This window comes from Rhinatrema bivittatum, chromosome 1 (genome assembly GCF_901001135.1).
Source record: "Rhinatrema bivittatum chromosome 1, aRhiBiv1.1, whole genome shotgun sequence".
NCBI classification, from domain to species: domain Eukaryota; kingdom Metazoa; phylum Chordata; class Amphibia; order Gymnophiona; family Rhinatrematidae; genus Rhinatrema; species Rhinatrema bivittatum.
This window is the reverse complement of record NC_042615.1, coordinates 708,462,282-708,483,895: the sequence shown is the minus strand read 5'-3', so window position 1 is coordinate 708,483,895 and position 21,614 is coordinate 708,462,282. Positions and strand designations below refer to the sequence as shown.

The 21,614-nt window shown below is 44.5% G+C and overlaps 1 protein-coding gene across 1 annotated transcript in view; it reads left to right on the top strand.

The window, feature by feature from the left end:
- The first annotated feature begins 266 nt into the window (after positions 1 to 266).
- SHISAL2B (shisa like 2B) overlaps positions 267 to 21,614 on the top strand; it is a 92,036-nt gene continuing 70,688 nt past the window's right edge. Inside the window, exon 1 of the mRNA XM_029586289.1 lies at positions 267 to 487. Within this exon, the coding sequence (XP_029442149.1) occupies positions 294 to 487 (194 nt within the window). The 5' untranslated portion in view covers positions 267 to 293. The remainder of the gene's footprint in view (positions 488 to 21,614) is intronic.

The window sequence follows — 21,614 nt, the reverse complement described above, 5'->3', positions numbered from 1 at the left end:
TTATTTTCAAAAGGCATTCCCCTATTCTGCCATACTGAAAGGAAAGCTCTTAAAAAATAAAAGATTTCTTTAAAAAGGAAATCTACAGTAGAGGGCGCTAATAAATCATTTTTTAATCTGTCATCTGGAAAGGAATAAGTGTATACATGTAAAAAAGTGAACAAGAGAAAATGAGAGAGAGAGGAAGGAAAGAGAGAAGGGGAGGCAGAGTTTACGAAGCCAGTTTCTCCCGCAGGTTACTCACTCGAGCTGATGCCAGAACAGCATCTGCTGCTCTCCCCCATCATTTTAGGATGTCAGGGAATGCTGTTGTAACCTGTGCCAGTTACTACAGCGTTGATAACAAGTTTGTGAATAATTTCAGCTGTCCCAGGCAAGAGGATGAGGCAGATCTACTCTACTGCTGTGGCTTTGTTGATCTGAAATACTGCTGCAATGAGCCAGGCAACTATTTCCCTTACAACTATGACTACATGTGGACCCTCAGGTAAGGAAAAAGAAACTATTATACAGTACTGGTAAATACACTGCATTTCTAGTGGCTGCGATTTTAGATAGAGGTAAAATACTTGGAAACCAGCAAAATAAGTTAATGTTTTTAGTGAAATGTTTTCTTTATGTGACAAACAACAAATCTAAGAAACCACAAAACTGACAAATCCAAAAGGTGAAGAACAATTTAAAGCAAGATGACATCTGTAACATCTAACTAATAGCCTTGAAGGTAAAAAAATTGATAGAAGAGAATTATTTTCTTTCATTAATTTAAACATCTCAGTCCATTCAATATGAAAGTGCAACAGATTTCTTTGAAGCTGAATACAATTAATGTTATATAGTTGCAGTATCTTATTCCTGGTCACAAAAAAAAATAAGGTAAGTAGAGTTAGCTACTTCGGGACTATGGATTCCAGCTTTTCAGTAAGCTTGTAGATAGGCAAGAGAACTAACCAGAAAGTGGGACCTCATCATATACTGCCAGGATCGGAGTGAGATCAGCTGGAACTGGATCTATATGTAAAAGGTGTGTTGTGGTGACAATTTCAGAACTGGTAAAATGCATTTTGACATACCATTGAAATATGCCTCTGTTCTTTGAAAAAAAATAACATTTATGGATATACTACATATAGACATAAAATGCAAATGTTGTATGCATGTGCAATCTTGACATTCCTGCTTGATCACAGATTAGCCACCCTTTGGTGACAGTGATGTTCCCATCTACGGCCAGTTAGTCAGTCTGGTAAAAGTTGCATTTTCATGCCACATGCTTAATATCAGCATTTTATCTGCTTTTTATTTTCATGTTAATCTTTAGACACTCGTACAATATGATTTCATCAGACTATCACATTTATATAAAATTCTATTATTATCTGCTATAAATATGGATTTAAGATCTTTTCTATAGTGTAATTATTATTTTAGGCTGCAGAACTATTGTATAGCTGCTGAACTAGAGATGTGCTTTGGGTAAAAATTTCGCGTCGGGCTTTGTTTTGGGGGCCTCCCGCGGGAATTTCGTTTTTCTCGTGGTTCGGGATTTTTTTTTGTGGGTCCCTGATTTTCAGGTTAGCGCACAGTAACAGGAGTTAGAGCGCTAACTCCCAATAGTGCGCACTAAACTGGCAGAGTTAGCGTACACTAACGGGAGTTAGCGTGTAGTAAATTAAAAAATGAATTTTTTCCAAAATTTTGAAAAAACCTCTATCGTTTTTCAGTTCTCCCGAACCATTCCGAATTAGGCAATTTCATTGCCTAATTCGGGAAAAACGATTGCACATCCTTACTGAATTCCCTGGGTTTATTCTCCAGATTTCCTTTTAAATTCATGTCTAGAAAAGTGCTCATATAATGAGAAAGAAGAACAGAGCATTGATTCAAGATATATCCATGGTATGCCTAGACTACCCCCAATCCCTATTGCATAGTTAATGAGAGTTCATGTTCTATAATGTAAAACCGAGAGCAATTATAAATTCTGAAGATTGGAAATGTACACCAATGGTCATATTTAGGGTAGATCCTCTAAAAAAAAAAAAAATCCAGAATTACTTTTCTACTAATCCTGACAACAATGGGAGAGAAAGGAATGGTTTGGGTTATTGAATGATCAGGGAAGATCATTACCCTACGTTTTTCTCAGATTTGGACAATTCAAATAAACATGTAAGACTGCTGCATCATTTGAAAAGAGACAGGGACAGCTTATCCATGATGGCGCTGGCCGTCCATTGCTCCTACCATGTGACAGGGGCCGACCAATGGCACCGGTAGCCCCTGTGACATAGTGAGGGCAAAGGCTTTCGGCACCATTTTGAATACCGGCAGCCGACAGCCCGAGTGCAGGAGATCGCGCCAGGACCCCTGCTGCACCACCAGGGACTTTTGGTAAGTCTTGGGGGGGTCAGGATGGTGGGGGGTTGTAGTTAATTAAATTTAAAGTGTTGGGATGGGGTTTTTTTTGGGGAAACGAATACATACGTAACTAATGAATGGATCGGGGACCCCCGAGAATGGATGCAAAGGATTTGGCTCCCCACGAATATGAATACTGAGGAAATAGAGGAAGGCTGCGTGGCTTGGCGTGCACAAGAGTGCATCCCCTTGCGAGCGTCAACCCCGGATTTTATAACATGCATGCACAAATCTATGTCCGTGCGTAAATCTTAAATTCCGGCCCAAAGAGCGTAGGTCAGTTGCTCCAGTGTGGCAATTTCCACCACCTTCTTTTCCAGACACTGCAAACTAAGAGCTTGCTTCCACATGTGTGCGATGGGAAGGCGTCCGGCATGTAGCAAGTGGTTGGTGTGCTTCTTACACCACCTCATACATGATCTGTCCCACCAAACGTTTCATAGACAAAACAGGGATCCCTGGGTGGGGATCTCCCACAGATTTGCAAAATACAGTTCAGAACTTGCTTCCAGAACACTCACACGAAAGGACACTCCCACTACATATGATAATAATTGCCCACCTTCCTGCACCCGTACCAACATGCAGGGCCGCTAGCACTGAATTTACCAAAATACACAGGCGTGCGATATGTTCGATGCAGCAGCTTGTATAGAAGCTTTCTACTTTTTGAACAGACAGAAATTGAAAGGCAGCACGCCATATTTGCTTCCTGTCCCTCCTATCTAACTCAGTCTGCAAATTGCTATTCCAGGAGGTAGTTAAGCCTGGTGATGTCTGCCTCCCATTTTACAACAAAGAAGTTCCTCTTGACCCTCAATTTCCTCCGTTTCTTCCTCTGTTCCCTGCATGTTAGTGATATCTCTTCTTAACTGGAAGTGTAACTGGGGGTAGGTGCTTCCTGGTCCCTACGAGGGAGCCGTTCTCCACTGCTCCAGGACAAGGGTCCACCCCTGAGTGCAACACTCAGTAATCTTTCATCTTAAGTCACTTTCTTTTAATGTGCAATATTTTTATGTCTTTTTTGGGTTTTTCATTTTCTTTTTGATAACTGTTGTTAATTTAGTCCTTGTTTTGCTTTTTTTTTACTGTGTATGCTTTATTGTAATCCATTGAGATTCGCGGATCATTGCAATAGGATTTTTTTTTCAATAAATAAATACATATTATTTGGTTCTTCTTTAATAATGCTTGAAGTATGACTGAGTGTGATATGGTCTACAACCTGCCCAGTAAGAGGGTAATGAGAAAAAAGGTAAGGCAAGGAGGTCAGAGCCACAGAAGACACACTAGATAATCCCCCACAGGAACAGATGAGGATGGAAAGAGAAGGAAAAGCACCTTAAGACTGAAAGAGCTCTTGGGGGTGAAATCCTAAATAAGGGAGCTTTGTGAGTTCAAGTCCACACCCCAGGAGGCCAAGATGGAGGCCAAGAAGCTATGGGGAGATGAAGTTCAGGGCTACTGCAACCAGCTGCCAGTCATGGGCAGGCAGGAAGAGGAAAGGAGTGGAAGGGGCTTGGGAAAGAGTATCCTATTGTAACCCCATCCATCCCATTCATAAAAGTATTTGTTAGTCTCTGAGGCTGATTCACTCCGGAGAGCTCTTTTACTGTCTCTTTCCTCCAGGGTCGGAGTAAGGGGAAAGAATTTCTCTTCCAGGGCCCAGAGTGACAAGGGTGGCTTTTTGTAATCTTCTTTTCCCTGGAAGATGGGTACTTGCCTCACTGTGTGTGCTGTGCATGCCAAAGAGCCAATTATTGAGTGTCCAAAATGTAAATCTTTACTGATGGGTAATCAGGTGAAATAAATTCAGTCCTCAGTACTAAAGATTGACTCTTTTCTTACAGTATCTTCTCCCTCTATCTGTACATGGATTTCAGATACCAAGACAAGGGAACCATCCACCCTCCAGGGCATAGATAAGTGGTCAGGGTACCTTGGCTGGGCAGGATAACCCCTTCTTGAAATGGTAAAAAGTGAAAATACTGTCTCTGCACAAAATTCAAATCCTCTCTCTCTCCTCAGGGGTGAAGACTCCAGATGGGTGTTCTCAATGGTCTCAAAGTGGTTCTTCTTGCTCACAGTCATTTGCTCTTCTTCTCTTTCTTACTTTATCGAATCCCTAATGGGAGGGATCCTCTTAGGAACAAGCAGCTTGAGATGTTCCTTAGAAGGGTAGGAAAAGGGGCCGCCAAACACTTCCTCCCAGATCTTCTCAACAAAAATATCCTTTACCCAAAAAAAACAATTTAGTAACAAAAGAAGTCACTGTAGCAGGTCACCACCATTTCTCAGCTTCCTAGGAAGATCACAATGGGGCAAGTCTTCCCTATCCAGGGCCTCCCAAGAAGAGGATTCCCTAAGACCTCTTCCGAAGCGAACACCTTGGGTTTTCACAGTCTTCTTACAAATAAAAATCTTCAAATCCCCAAAACAACCCGGACAAACCACCCTGCACCTAAAGAGTGGGATACAGATGTGTAGGCCCCGGCCCAGCCTAAGGACCACAGGCAAGATGGCGCTCAAGTCCCCAAGTAGGCCAAAATTCCAAATCAGTAAAAAAAAAAAACAACCCTCCAGATTTCCTCCAGACCTCAAAACTCAGCTACACTGCCCCCAGAGCTCTCGGGAGAGAGCTGCTTTTAAATCCTCTCAAAGGGGCTGGTCATTCCAGTTCCCTCAAAGGGAGGGGCTGTACAGAATGGTTCCTCCCCCAACTTACTAACCTGCATTGCATTAGCTGAACAAGGAGTTATCCAGGGCTTAATGATAATGAGCCCTTTGGGCAAGGCTGAGAGGCCCTACCAGAGTGTGGAAAAAATATGCTTACTCTGCAGCTGCTCTCTCTAACTGAACCCTGAGCATTAATATGGCTGGGCTAAATAGCACGGAGTCACCCAATCAAAAGAGGGCCTGAAGGGATGGATGGCTCCCACCAAATATGTTCTAAGGACAGGGATAGTGACATCTAGTGGCCAGATCCGGTAGGGGTACTACATATGTAAGATGGCTCAGTGCAGGAAATTCCTAATTTCATATTGACTATATGCCAAATTTTAAGGGTATGGGCTACAATTGGATTAGTTCTACTGAAATTCCTGTAGGCTATCAAAGTAGGGAGCATATAAAGCAGTGCAACTAAAATGACACCTTCCACACATTCTCTCTCTAAGGAGAGCCAGTGCTGAGTCTCATCCATTTCCAGCCAAACAGGGTGGCCCAATAATAAAGCTGCATATCCGGCAAGGCTACCCCTCCCTCTGGAGATATTGGTCTTGAGGGGGGAGTTTATTTACTAGATTCTCACAGAGTATGTAACAGCAGACATTCAAAGAAAGTCCTCTCAGATAAACTTTTCTGCCAGAATCCCCCCAGAACGTATCTTTTCATAGTGTGGGGGTAAGAGAGACATTTTTAGGTCGGATGATAGTCGGGAGCAAGGGAAACATTAAAAGGTCAATTTTAAAACAAGTGCACCTGCACACACATGTGCAGTAATGTGGACGCACACGGGTGAAAACCATGAAATTTCAGTGGTGTGCTGAAATATGCGCACACTTTACAAAATGTGCATATGATCGTGCACATGTTTATTCATGTATCCTGCATGCATAGATGCACACACAATACATATCGTATGCATGTTTGTGCATGCGGGTGGCGCGCCTAATTCAGCGCCACACCACGTCTGGATCTGCAGAGGCGTGCATTAAAAAATGCCTCACCCTGCCACTAGCCCAGTTTTAGCACTAGGGACGTCCAATATCTGGCACCCATGGTGGTGGCCAATGAAACCAACTTGTTTTTTTAATCCAGGGGTGTGCCGAGACCTCAGACGACATAAACGCCTGAATTGAGATCCGCACCTCTTTCAATCATAGTGCCTCCTACCCATATGGGGTAAGTTGAATGAGGGTAATGGTATGGGGAGGGTCAGTCCATGCAATGGGGGGCTACTAGGGGAGTCTAGAAGGGGACAGAGGCATGGATGGTGAAGGTCAGTCTGTGCATGGGGGGCCACTAGGGGTCTAGAAGGGAATGGGCTCATGGGTGGCAAAGATCAGTCCATGCATGGGGGTATTGAGTAGGGGTGTGCATTCGGTCCCTACGTATTGGCAATCCGCAATGGATGTTGCCATATTCGTTGTATTTGTGGGGAAGCGAAACGTATCGCGATTCCCCACGAATACACGAATCTTCACCAAATTATTCGGCCGCCTAAATAAATCAATTTAAACAAAACCCCCCCTCCTGAACCCTCCCAAGACTTACCAAAACTCCCTGGTGGTCCAGCAGGGGGTCCGGGAGCCATCCCCTGCAATCTCACACCCTCAGTGCCGGTTTCATCATGGCGCCGATAGCCTTTGACCTACTATGTCACAGGGGCTACCGGTGCCATTGGTCAGCCCCTGTCACATGGCCATCGGTGCCATCTTGTGCTCCTATCATGTGACAGGGCTGACCAATGGCACCGGTAGCCCCTGTGACATAGTATGGGCAAAGACTATCGGCGCCATTTTGATTACTGGCAGCTGATGGCCCGAGGGCAGGAGATCGCTCTGGGACCCCCGTTGGATCCCCAGGGACTTTTGGCCAGCTTGAGGGCAAAGGCGATCGGCTGCCAGTATTCAAAATGGCGCCGATCGCCTTTTCCCTCACTATGTCACAGGGGTCCCTGTGACATAGTGAGGGCAAAGGCGATCGGCGCCATTTTGAGTACTGGCATCTGACGGCTGGAGTGCAGGAGGTTGCTCCCGGACCCCCGCTGGACTTTTGGCAAGTCTTGTGGGGGTCAGGAGGCCCCCCCCCAAAGCTGACCAAAAGTCCCTGGGGGTCCAACGGGGGTCCCGGAGCGATCTCCTGCCCTCGGGCCATCAGCTGCCAGTAATCAAAATGGTGCCGATAGCCTTTGCCCATACTATGTCACAGGGGCTACCGGTGTCATTGGTCAGCCCCTGTCACATGGCCCATATTCCTTTTTAACCATTGAAACTTGTGGTGGAAAGTGAAGTTGCAGAAAACCTGCACATATATATAGCATCCCACCAATGCAACTACTACTCTTCACCCAATCAGATTGGACACAGCTAGATCCTCTGACCTTCTAACAATTGCTTATTAGTAGGAAGAAAAGGCCAATGAGTGAAAAAGCATAATATACTAAATCCTATTAACACTTAGGATCCTCAGAGAGCATTAGTGGGGAGGGGAGCTGGACAGAGAGGAGTTATTAAATTCCATCACTGCACAGCCGGACAGGTAACGCGGGTAAGATTGTGCAATAACACAAGCAATCATATATATGCATTACTATGCTTTCTATTTTAATTTGTTATGCGCATGGGTCCCGGCCACCCATCCACGTATATACACACTAATCACGCACATGTGCATATAGGAATATGCATACTACGTGCCTTTGAGGGATAATAGGAGTGAAACAGGTACTTGTTTTTTCTTGCCACCATGTATCAGGAGCGTGCAGCCTACATGCGCAAGCCCAACTTTCTTCCTAGGGAAGTTGATATGCTAGTAAAGGAAGTGATGAGAGCACGCAGCTTTCTCTATGGGACAGAATCAAAAAGAGTGGGTTCATATCAGAAAGAGCAGATATGGAGACGAATTTGTCAGAAGATAAACGTATGTTCAAAAACAGCAGAAGTATGGGGGAATTGTGCCACAAGTGGCGTAACTTGCAGCATGCTGTGAAATACAAGCAAGCCATGATGCGGGCTGAGAGGGTGGACAGCAGGTGTTGTCCGCCATAGCGGAGTCCACTGTGAGTGGGGTGGTGGAGCTGAACAACTTCCAGCAAGAGCAACAGCAGGGTAAGCACTGTCTATAAGATACCTTGTTTTACTGTATGTGAAGAGATAGCTTTCTACATGGTCTACAGTTCTTGTGCCTATACCAGGTCCTTCTAGAATCATGATGGAGAGCACATGTGCCTGCAAAGAGGCCAAATCACTGGCTACAGAGCATCAGGTCTGTATGCACCATGATACTATATTTGGACCTATGTTGCTTCCATATCTGTATGGACACATGACCTAGTGATGTCCACTTTCCTCTCCACTCCTGCCCCAAGTAAATGAACAGTTCATAGCCAGAGTTTTTATTCTACTCTATGACTTGAATGTGAGAGCTGAGCTTGCAAGGTGCCATATCTAGAGGCAAGAAGCCACCCTTGTAAAGAGTATATGCAGATAGTTGTTGCCCTCAGCAACTAGGCAGGATCAATACAAACATATACAACCAATGACCCCTTTTATTTATTTATTTTAAAACTTTTATATAGGTAGGCCTAAGCGGTTTACATATCAAACATACATAATAAAACATAGTGTGACATAAAAGAACTATAAAATATATATACAATACATTAAAAATATAAAAAAAATAAAAGAAAGAGTAAAGGCAAAGGAAGCTGGAAAAATTAAATTATTTATAATACAAGCATAAATAGGTGAGTTTTTTTAAGTGTTTCGTAAATTCCTTAAGGTTGGATAATAGTCTGAGATTGTCAGGAAGGGAGTTCCACAATAAGGGCTCTGCAACAGAAAAGGCTGGCATCTGGTATGTTCTAATCTAGCTAGACGTACAGTTGGTACCTCGAGTAAACATTTATTAGAGGATTGCAATTGTCTTGAGGGTTGATAGAGCTGGAGAAAAGTGCTTTGCCAAATAGCTGACACATTGTAGAATAAGCTATGAATAAGACAGAGAACTTTGTAATGAATACGTAGAGAAATAGGGAGCCAGTGTAAGGAAAATAGAACAGGGGAAATGTGATCACAGATTTGTTTGTCCAGAGAGAATTTGAGCTGCAGCATTTTGTGCTAATTTTAAAGGGCAAAGAGAGGAATCGGGTAGGCCTGAAGGACTAGCTGGAAATCATTGTAAAATAAGAGGGGTTTTAGATTTTTTAAGAGGTGAATTTTGTAAAAAGAAATTTTCACTACAGAGGAGATGTAGTGAGTCATTAATAATTTTGAATCAAGTAAGACACCAAGATAACGGGTCTTAGTTATCTTGGTGTCTTACTTGATGGGTTATGATGGGTGTTATGGGATGGGACAGTCATCAACTAGAAGATAACTCGAAGGACAACATGGTGATGATGGGATTATAGAGAGATATAATATTTTAGTTTTTGATGTATTTAATTTCAATTGATTGTGCGAAAGCCAGATTTTAATAGAATGAATACAAATAGAGACAAAAGATAAGGTAGAAGCCCAAGATGATTGTAAGGAATGAAAAACTTAATGTCATTCACTTAGATTTTAAAATGAACTCTGAGACCATCCAGTAGAGGACATAAAGGTAACAGATAAATATTAAAGAGAATAGTGGATAGCGCAGACCCTTGGGGAATGCCGGAGGTAACAGTATACCAGTCAGAGTGAGAATGGCCAATATTTACTTGTTGAGGGTGATTAAATATGAAGGAAGTGAACCAGGTGAATACTATATCTGAAATGCCAATTGATTGTAGGCCTCTGATAAGGATTTGATGGTCTATGATGTCAAAGGCCGAAGAAATATCAAGTAAAACCAGAATGTAATCAGTGTTTGTGTCAAATCCACGAATGATAGTGTCAAAAGTTGATAAAAGAAGAGTTTTGGTACCATGACTTTTTCAGAATCCACGTTAGTTGGGTAAAGGATGGAGTTGTCTGTAACATAATCTGATAGCTGATGCAAGACTACAGATTCAGTGATTTTTGCATGGGAAGTTAGAGAGGCAATAGGATGAAAATTATTTAAATCTAATAGATCTGAGTTACTTTTCTTAGGAATTGGTAAAATAGATATGTGTTTTAGAGAGTCTGGGAAGACCCTAGAATTGAGTGAGAGATAGTCCAACAAAGCTATGTGTGTGGAAAGATAATCCTGAGAGGCTTGAAAAAGATTGTCAGAGCACAGATTGAAGGGACTATGTGAAAACTTTAGTTTGGATAAGACCCACAAAATGGTAGATGGGTCAATATTGTCAAAAGTAGACCAGGAACATGAGGTACAGAGTAGACTGGAATTTGGAATGGGTAAGTGGGAAAATTCATCAGATATATTATTGACCTTGGTTTGAAATACTGAGCAATTTTAATACAAAGACTATTGTCAAAAGAGTCACAGTTTTTTGGTTTAGTTTTGGTAATGGCTTTAACAATATTAAATAAGATGGCATGGTTGCCATTAGCAGATTGGATATTTTTTTTTATAATTTATACTTTATTTAAATTTCACATTATATCTCAAGACAAATCTTGACATGAAAATTTGAAAAGGCACAGAAATTGAAGCAAAAACAAAATATAACTAGAAACATGATCTAGCCTTTTACAAAACAAGTCCTCAATTTGGGAGGAGCATTTTCACCATTTCAAGAAAACAATATTCACATATTTTACATAAGAAATAACTGTGGTGTTTCGAATGAGGCTATTTTAGAACTCTAGCGCTGCTATATCAGATTTTTAAGTTGCCAACAAAGCTGACTCATTAACAGACAATTTATCAACAAGAAACATGGATAATTGTGATGGTTCAAAGAAAATGTAAGATGAACCCCTATATTTAATGCAATACTTGCAAGGGAACTTTAAAAAAAACATAGCTCCTACTTGCAATGCTCTAGGATTCAATATCAGAAATTGCTGGCTCCTTTTCTGGGTCTGTTTTGCTATATCAGGGAAAATACGAACTTATATACCCAAAAATAATATAGATTTATGCTTAAAGAAAAGCCGTAAGACCCAGTCCCTATCCGGTTCAAGAACAAATGTTACTACAAAGGGGGGAATTAGGCTGGGTTGGAGCTCTCCTCTGGGGCAGGCAGGCCATCTAGAGATGTGGGAAACCCTCAGAAGAGGCTGGTTGTAATATGGTGTTGGCAATGGATTGTTTCCTACCTAGTAGCCAGCCCCAGTAATGTGCCCTTCATGGAAGCGGTCATGAATTCTTGACTGTGAGAGAAATTAAGCATCTTGAGTGGATCCAGGAAATTTGGACACATCATCCAGGATGAGGCCTTTAGATTTACAGACCACTTGAAGGAGTGGAAGCCCTTGCAGTTGCAGTAGGTAGCCTCATCTCCCCCTGGTGCCCTCATATGGATGTGAGTGCCATCAATCTCCCCAGGACAGAGGGATAGAAATCCTGATGAAATCATGATTTGTTCTTGCTGCCATCTACTCAAAGGAAAAGATATATACTGGCGTGTTCTCCTTGCATAGGTTCAAGTTTAATAAGGAAACCATACAGTATCTATGACAGCAGTTAGAGGCAGACCTACAACCCACCAGCCAGAGGGACCAACACCTGATCGATGCACATGGAGGTGGTGGACTGGCTTATGCCAGCCGTGACCCCCAAGAGGAGTTTGGATGGTACTGGTAGTAAAAAATGCTAGGGCAGTGGTGATCTTGAGATGTGCAGGCAAGGATGGTCCCTCCGGCTGCTGGTTTGTAGGCCTGCCTCTAACTGCTGTCATAAATACTGTATGGTTTCCTTATTAAACCTGAACCTATGCATGACTTCCTCCTCTGACTGATCTAAAAACCGAGTCCTTGTTCTGTAGACTCTGTGTGCGTGGTCCTTCTCCTCCTCCTCTCCTCTCTCTCCTATGCCTTAAAGCCATGAGTACCTACCCATACAGTGATTATATTTCTTTTGCTATGAAAGTGTGTCCCAGTGTCTCAAACCCCTCAATATGTGAATGCTACTCCCCCTCCAACTCCACCCCCCCACCCCCAATGGTGCACAAGGTCTCTGTTTGATGCTGTTTGGTCCTCTAAGGTACAGTGGACTGCATAAGGCTGCAAGTATCTACATGAGCAGCCCATGTATCTCTGATACTCTGAGGGCGTTCCAATGGGACTCTGCCTGTTTCTGTTCCCATGATGAAGGGCAAGGCTTTTCCAGTGTCCCCCAGTAGGTCCCAATAGGTACTGGAGGCAGTGGCGTAGCCACGGGTGGGCCTGGGTGGGCAGGTGCCCACCCAACTTAGACCCAGGCCCACCCAACTGGCACCGGAACTGCAAGGCTGTCGCGGGATCCCATCCCCGCGACAGCGAACAAGAGAACCCACGCCTCGCGCGCCATAACGGCACACATGGGGAAGCGCTGCTGCGGCCGTATGGCCAACCGGTCTTCCTGTTCGGGGGGGGGGAGTGGAAGCGCCGCGCGCAGCTTCCGCTTCCTCCCCCCAATGCAGGAAGATCAGCTGCCTCTCCTGCTGCCACCCATTCTCCTGCTATCTTCTGACTAAACGGCCTGCCGAACTTCCTGTTTGGGGGAGCGGAAGCGCCGCGCACAGCTTCCGCTTTCTCCCCCAAAGCAGGAAGATCAGCTGCCTCTCCTGCTGCCACCGGCCTCCTGCTATCTTCGGGCGTCAGGCCGTACTGCCCGCCGATCTTCCTGCTTGGGGGGGGGGAGGGAGGAAGTGGACGTTGTGCGCTGCGCTTCCGCTCCCCCCACCCCCCCGACAGGAAGTTCGACAGGAAGTTCGGCGGGCAGTACGGCCCGACGCCCAAAGATAGCAGGAGTCCGGTGGCAGCAGGAGAGGCAGCTGATCTTCCTGCTCTGGGGGAGAAAGCGGAAGCTGTGCACGTGCTTGAATGTGTATGTGTGGATGAGAATGGGAGTGTGTGTGGGTGAAAACTGGAGCCTGGGTGTGTATGTGGGTGAGAATGGAAGCTTGAATATGTGGGTGAATGGGAGCTCGTATGTGTGGTTGAGAATGGGAGCCTGGGTTTGTGGGTGGGTGAGAATGGGAGCTTGAATGTGTGTATATATGGGTGAGAATGAGAGCCTGGGTTTGTGTGGGTGGGTGAGAATGGAAGCTTGAATATGTGGATAAGAATGGGTGCTTGAATGTGTGTATGTGTGGGTGAGAATAGTACCTTAAATGTGTATATGTATGGATGAGAATGGGAGCTTGAATATGTGTGGGTGAGACTGGGAGCATGGGTTTGTGGGTGAGAATGGGAGTCTGGGTTTATGTGTGTGGGTGAGAATGGGTGCCTGGATGTGCGTCTGTGTGTGCATAAGAATATAAGCCTGGGGAGGGGTGAGAAAGTGAGAACTTGAATGTGAGCTTGTGGGGGGGGGGGGGGGGAGAGCATATGAGAGTGACAGCTTGAGTGTGTGAGAGGGAGTCTGTGAGAGAAAGCATGTATGTGGAAGGGAAGAAGACAGTAATAGAAGAAAGACACTGAAAAGGAATTAGGAAATGAGCTATAAGGGAAAAAATGGGAAAAAGAGACCAGGACCAACTGATTAGAAAAATACAAAGATCAGACAACAAAGGTAAAAATATATATCTATATTTTGAGATGTTAGCAATTTAAATATAAGCAACACAACCGCTCTCTCAAAATTTATGGACAGGTAGGAGCCGTGTATAAAATCGTAATAATAAGTACCACAAATCACCGTGAATTATGTTTGTATCATTAAGTAAACCTCATACTTAGGCGTAGATGTGAATGCTATGCTGCATAATTTGGCATTATTTATCAGTAAAAAAACAACTAGTAGACCTGTATGCCTACAGCCCACCCATGTTAACCTTGTGCCCACCCAAAAAATCAATTCTGGCTACGCCACTGACTGGAGGTCCTCACTTCCCCACCATTGGCAGTTCCTGCTTCCATGTGTCAACAGAAGGTGGCCTAGCAAACGCCAAGCAGCTAATCAAAAGTCTCTCTGGCAGTCATATGCGTAAACCCCTTGTAACAATTTCGCATTCATAAGATCATGCACATCATTGTGTAGATTGGTTTTACAATATGTCATTATGCATGTACGTATAGATGCACCACTTCCATGCCCCTAATACTCCCTCTTTTTACATGCAGTTTCTTGAGCACGCGTACATACGCGCATACATTGCGGCTTTTAAAATGTGCTCTCTTCCCACACAGCCCACATATATGCATATGGGTATGGGGTCATTTTTGCACAAGCTATGTTTTTAAAATTGATCTCTTAGCTTTCTAGCTACTATTCAGGCATTGTCCTGGAAGGGGGACAATAAGTAAATCTGCAGCTCTAACACTAAACTTTCAAAAGGGAAACTTTGATAAAATGAGGAAAATAGAAAAAAACTGAAAGGTGCAGCTGCAAAGGTTAAAAGGGTTCAACAGGCTTGGACATTGTTTAAAAATACAATCTTAGAGGCGCAGTCCATATGTATTCCACACACTAAGAAAGGTGTAAGGAAGGCAAAACGATTACCATCATGGTTAAAAGATGAGGTGAAGGAGGATATTTTAGCCAAAAAAAATCCTTCAAAAATTGAAAGAAGGATCCATCTGAAGAAAATAGGATAAAACATAAGCATTGCTAAAAGTGTAAAACATTGATAAGACAGGCGAAGAGAGAATTTGAAATGAAGTTGGCCATAGAGGCAAAAACTCATAATAAAAACTTTTTAAAATATATCTGAAGCAAGAAACCTGTGAGGGAGTCGGTTGGACAATTAGATGACTCAGGGGTTAAAGGGGCTCTTAGGGAAGATAAGGCCATTGCAGAAAGACTAAATGAATTCTTTGCTTCCGTGTTTACTAATGAGGATGTTAGGGAGATACCAGTTCCTGAGATGGTTTTCAGGGGTGATGCGTCAGATGAACTGAACGAAATCACTGTGGACCTGGAAGATGTAGTAGGCCAGCTTGACAAACTAAAAAGTGGTAAATCACCTGGACTAGGTGGTATGCATCCTAGGATACTGAAAGAACTAAAAAATGAAATTTCTGATCTATTAGTTAAAATTTGTAACCTATCATTAAAATCATCCATTGTACCTGAAGACTGGAGAGTGGCCAATGTAACCCCAATATTTTAAAAAGGCACCAGGGGCGATCCGGGTAACTATAGACCAGTGAGCCTGACTTCAGTGCTGGGAAAAATAGTGGAAACTATTCTCAAGATCAAAATCGTAGAGCATATAGAAAGACATGTTTAATGGAAAACAGTCAACATGGATTTACCCAAGGGAAGTCTTGCCTAACAAATCTGCTTCATTTTTTTGAAGGGGCTAATAAACATGTGGATAAAGGTGAACCGGTAGATGTAGTGTATTTGGATTTTCAGAAGGCGTTTGACAAAGTCCCTCATGAGAGGCTTCTAAGAAAACTAAAAAGTCATGGGATAGGAGGCGATGTCCTTTCGTGGATAACAAACTGGTTAAAAGACAGGAAACAGAGAGTAGGATTAAATGGTCAATTTTCTCAGTGGAAAAGGGTAAACAGTGGAGTACCTCAGGGATCTGTACTTGGACCGGTACTTTTCAATATCTATATAAATGATCTGGAAAGAAATACGATGAGTGAGGTTATCAAATTTGCGGATGATACAAAATTATTCAGAGTAGTAAAATCACAAGCTGATTGTGATACATTACAGGAGGACCTTGCAAGACTTGAAGATTTGGCATCCAAATGGCAGATGAAGTTTAATATGGTCAAGTGCATGGTGTTGCATGTAGGGAAAAATAACCCTTGCTGTAGTTACACGATGTTAGGTTCCATATTAGGAACTACCACCCAGGAAAAAGATCTAGGCATCATAGTGGATAATACTTTAAAATCGTCAGCTCAGTGTGCTGCAGCAGTCAAAAAAGCAAACAGAATGTTAGGAATTATTAGGAAGGGAATGGTTAATAAAACAGAAAAAGTCATAATGCCTCTATATTGATCCATGATGAGACCGCACCTTGAATACTGTGAACAATTCTGGTCGTCGCATCTCAAAAAAGATATAGTTGCGATGGAGAAGGTACAGAGAATGCCAACCTAAATGATAAAGGGGATGGAACAGCTCCCCTATGAGGAAAGGCTGAAGAGGTTAGGGCTGTTCAGCTTGGAGAAGAGATGGCTGAGGGGGGATATGATAGAGGTCTTTAAGATCATGAGAGGTCTTGAATGAGTAGATGTGAATCAGTTATTTACACTTTCGAATAATAGAAGGACTAGGGGGCATTCCATGAAGTTACCAAGTAACACATTTAAGACTAATCGGAGAATATTCTTTTTCACTTAATGCACAATAAAGCTCTGGAATTTGTTGCCAGAGGATGTGGTTAGTGCAGTTAGTGTAGCTGGGTTCAAAAAAGGTTTGGATAAGTTCTTAGAGGAGAAGTCCATTAACGGCTATTAATCAAGTTTACTTAGGGAATAGCCACTGCTATTAATTGCATCAGTAGCATGGGATCTTCTTAGTTTGGGTAATTGCCAGGTTCTTGTGGCCTGGTTTGGCCTCTGTTGGAAACAGGATGCTGAGCTTGATGGACCCTTGGTCTGACCCAGCATGGCAATTTCTTATGTTCTTATGTTCTTCCACATTGTAGAGCAGTAAAGTATTTTCCAACATACACAGAAATTTGAAGAAGTGTTTGTTTTTTTTATTTGCCAATTATATAATGCACAAGCACCAAAAAGCATATCATGCAGAAAGGTTAAATCAGGTGTGGGTAATGTCAAATCCTTCACCACATCTCTAAGCAGTAGTATGGAAGAACTCAACTGCAGGTGAAACATCAGTAGATAGAATATTATATAATTAACAGGGGGCCAACATTTTTAAATGATTAGGCAAATCCAAAATATATGGCCTGTGTTTTCCATTTGTCCATACCATGTCCAGTATGTCAGCAGAACTTAGCAGATTTATTTAAAACAGATGGACCAGTCTGAAATGAGTGGATTTTTTGCAAAATGCAATTCTGTATCCTGGCACAAAATTACATTTTAGGAATATGAAACCATGCAGCATCCCAATCCAACAAACACACATTAATGACCTGTTACCTCTGAAGACTTTTTACCTAGGAGTTTGTTTCTGGAAATGTTCTCAGAAATGAATCATTGCTATCTATCTGCTGTTCTGGAAAAATCTTCCAGGGGATTTGCATGCAATACAAGTTTCAATATCTGTCAGGGGATGTGCTATATTACAAACTTATTTGAGTTACAAATATAAGGAACTAGTTGCCTATGCACAAGTCATGGAGCTTGTTTATTTCACATGCACAAGAAAGATCAGCAAATGAAATATTACTTCTAAAAACGAAAGGCCGAATTTTAAAAGACCTGTGCACGCAGAATGGGGGAGATATGCGCGTGGTTGGGCTGCACGCGCACGACGTGGATTTTCAGAGGCCTGTGGCCAGGAGGGTATCTCCCAGTATTACGCATTGAAAGGGCTGAAAAAAAAGGGGCAGGTTTTGGCTGGGGTTTGGGTTGGGTGTGGGCCGGCCAGGACAGCGCCATTAGGCACTGTCCCACTGAAGCTCGCCGGGACCCAACCAGGCCGCGCGTATTGCTGCTGCTTCGGACTGCGGGTAAGTAAAAAAACAAAAAAAGCAAGGGTAGTCAGCGGGGTTTTAGGTATTGGGGCAGATAAGGTCAAAGGGAAGCAGGTTAGGTAGGGGGTTTAGGAAGTTCCCTCCCAGTCGCGCCTTTCCTTGCGTGCACATGCATGAACCGTTATAAAATCATGAATGCATGTGCACGTGGCTAGTGGATTTTATAACATGGATGCCTGCACGCGGGTCTTAAAATCTACCTTTAAATGCTCAAGCTGCGTTGCTCCTTTCTGTAGTAACTGTTATTTGGCTCACCAAAGAAAGAAAATGAGGGTAGATATGGCGTGAAAGTATACATTTTTATTCTTTTTTTAGGGCATTAATCAGGATAAACCAGTATATACAAAGTGTTGCAGGTCCCTACTGTCAGCTGGCAGAGCTGGCTGAGGCAGAGGCCCACCTACAGCTTCACTTATACCAGCCCTTGGGGCCAGCAGGTCTTAGGCTGGTCCTCTGCTGCTGAGCTGGATGTCTGTGGAGATGGTCAGGTCACAGGCCAGGGTCCAGGGCAGGCTGGGTTCAGATGTAGTCAGAAACAGGCGGTGGTTGAGGTGGGCAGTGTACAGATGTGTTCTTGAGTCAGTCAGTGGTAAGTGGTGTTCAAGTGGAGTTGAGTGTCAAGCAGGCCGAAGTCAGAACCAGAGATCCAGCCGAAGGAAGGCAGGACAGATAGGCAGGCAGGAAGGCAAGGAACAGCCCAGGCTGGCAGGCGATGACACAAAAGACATTGAAGAACTGAAGACTGACCACAGGTCAAAGATGAAGACAGGAACTAAAGAAGGAAGTCCAGGGATTGAAGAGACGAAGACCAGGAACACAGGAATGAAGACCAGGAATACGCTTTGGCAACTTGCGCCACTTACAGTAGTGGACCTATTGCCAAGGCGCTGGTTGCAGGGAGGAAAGGCCTTTTAAGGCCAAGACTAATGAGGTCATCGTGGGACAAGGGGCTTTTCCTGCTGCAGGTCCTATATATTTAGTCAGGAGGCACACGTGTGCTTTTAGGAAGGATGTGCTTCACCGTGGAGCGTTGGCAGTGTCTCAGCTGCATTGGATGGCAGCATGTAACCACAGGGGCGGATTTTAAAAGGCCCGCGTGTGTAAATCCTTCCGGCGCACGTAAAGCCCCGGGACGCGCATAAGTCCCGGGGCTTTCGAAAAGGGGAGGGAGGGGGCATGTCCGGGGGCGTTCCCAAAACGACACGGCGTTTCGGGGGTGGGCCCGGGGGCGTGGCGCCAGCCCGGGGGTGTGGTCGAGGCCTCCAGACCAGCCCCCGGGACCGGAGGACGGAGCGGGGCTGCCGGCCGACGCGCGCAAAGTTACGCCTGCTTTCAGCATGTAGATGAGGCTATTGGCTATTACCCCCCGATGCAGAAAATCACTGAGCTCCCAATGGACAATTTTTAATGTGGCAAATTTAACTCCAGCCTCGGAAATGACGTTAAATCAATTTGCGAGTCAAGGGCTCAGGAGAAATTTAAAAAATAGTGTCCTGTGTGGTTCTTTATCCGTAAACACCTACTGCTTGTGGTATTTAAGAATAAAGGTATAATGTAATGGCTTGATGAAAACAAAATTTCTTGATGTATAATATACACACACAATAGACATGCTCCAAGTCAATTTTGCCCCTTGCTATTGTGCATGTATGTTTGACGTCCATAAATCAACTTGAAACGGGATAAAATGGATGCTTGTATTGAGTGCCCGTTGCAATTGTGGGCACACAACTCCATCTCCTGGGTGCCTGATGCATTTGAGTGCTAGGGACACATAATTCTTCCCTAGCATATCTTTTTAATACAGCAGCTCATTAAAATATAGCATTGGGTGCCCAGGAGAGGTGGCTGTGCATGCATTAAGAAAATGGGCGCTCAATACGGGAGCCCATTTTAACGCGCATCTTATTGCATCGGCCTGCCTGAGTGTAAGTGATTGTGGCTTTGTGCTTTCTTAAGTAGCAGATCCTGCAGGGAAGGGAGCCTGCAGGATGCCACTTTTGACTTGAAGTGGCTGATCTCATCATGGAAGTTACCCGGGGATATAAACCTTGTGTCTGGGAAGGGTGGATCTTACCAGGGAAGTATCCTGGGGAATTACGAACATATGTCTTGCTGCAAGCACACAGTGAACCTACAACAATGTCAACCACATAAAATCACACCTTACACTAAAAAAGTAAAGTACTTTCCCCAGTGGGAAATAACAGCATGTAGTACAGAACCCTGAAGTTCATCAGACATAAGCAGCTTCCAAGAAAAATATATGTTCCCCAGGCATACTTGTTCCAGTCTCCCTGACAAGAAAGACTCATGCCACTTCAACATTATCTGGACCAAAACATAAAGATTTAAGTCTGTTGCACATAATAGAATGATTAAGGGTAACAAAACCCAAAGTAATGTTAAGTAAGATCATAAGTTTTACTCCTGCTCTATCCAGATCCCATTGTAGGGAGTCCAACACAGAGATTAATAACGTCTATATTGTTGTGAGTGAAGTGTTTAGTGGACCCTTTGGCTGACCTGTGAGAGACTGGGGAGAGGTATACTATAGTCTCTTGAGAGTGACAGGTCGGGAGGCAGATACCAGGCAGGAGCTGGATGTGAGCTTCACCCTGGAAGCCGGTACTCCCCCGGGAGGAGCCCGTAGAAGCCCAGCCGCTGGGACTTAGGTGATTCACCCTGGAAGCCGGTACTCCCCCGGGAGGAGCCCGGCTGCTGGGACTTAGGAGATCACGGAAGCTGAGGCTGGAGCAGGCAAGCAGGAATTGGAAGACAGGCAGGAACTGAAGCAGGCTAGGATTGCAGCAAGGAGGAGATGAAGCAGAACTGGCTACTGGAACCAGACGGGAGCTAAAACAGGACTGGCTACTGGAACCAGACAGGAGCTGAAGCAGGACTGGCTACTGGAACCAGACAGGAGCTGAAGCAGAACTAGTTGCTGGAACCTGGAACCAAGCTGGAACTGAAGCAGAACAGGTTACAGCAAGTAAGCCAAACAAAAGCAAGACTTGAGCACAGAGGGAACACAAGTCTCAGTCAGGAACGGAGTCGCTAACGCAATAGCGTACTCCGGGGCACAGAGCAACTGAGAACCGCAAGGAACCCCATTGCAAGGCAAAGTCCTGGGCTCCGCGGCGGCCTTACATAGGCCGCGGCGTCTGACGTCACGGGTAGGGCGGAGCCTTCAGTGGCGGGAAACAGGCTTCATAAGCGCGGCTTGCGCGCGCGCGCCTAGGGAGAAGGCATCCAGGCAGGGCCTCTCGGCAGCGTCCCCCTCGCGGGGATGCCGCGAAACAGGCTGTAGACCCTCGGAGATGGGCCGGGACCAAGGAGGTAAGGGCCTAGTCGCGGCTGCCGCGACTGGGACCACAACAGTACCCCCCCCTCTTACACCCCCTCTTAGCAGGCCCGGGTTTACCTGGGTGGTCCTGATGGAAGGCTTTCAATAAGTCCTTATCAAGGATGTTGCTGGCTGGCTCCCATATGTTGTCCTCGGATCCACAACCTTCCCAGGCGATGAGATACTCCCAGCGATGTTGATGGAATCTGACATCTAGAACCTCCCGAACTTGGTAGGTGGTGTCTCCTGACACGGAAGGATCTGCAGATTCAGGATCTCGGGTATGGTACCTGGAGAGGATGAGAGGCTTCAAAAGCAACACATGGAAGACATTGTGTACATGCATCGAGCAGGGTAAGCGCAAGCGATAGGAGACGCTCAGCAATGCGGAATGGTCCACAGAATCTGGGGGCGAGTCTGCGGGAAGGAATCAAAGTTGTAGATTCTTTGTACTCAGCCAAACACGGTCCC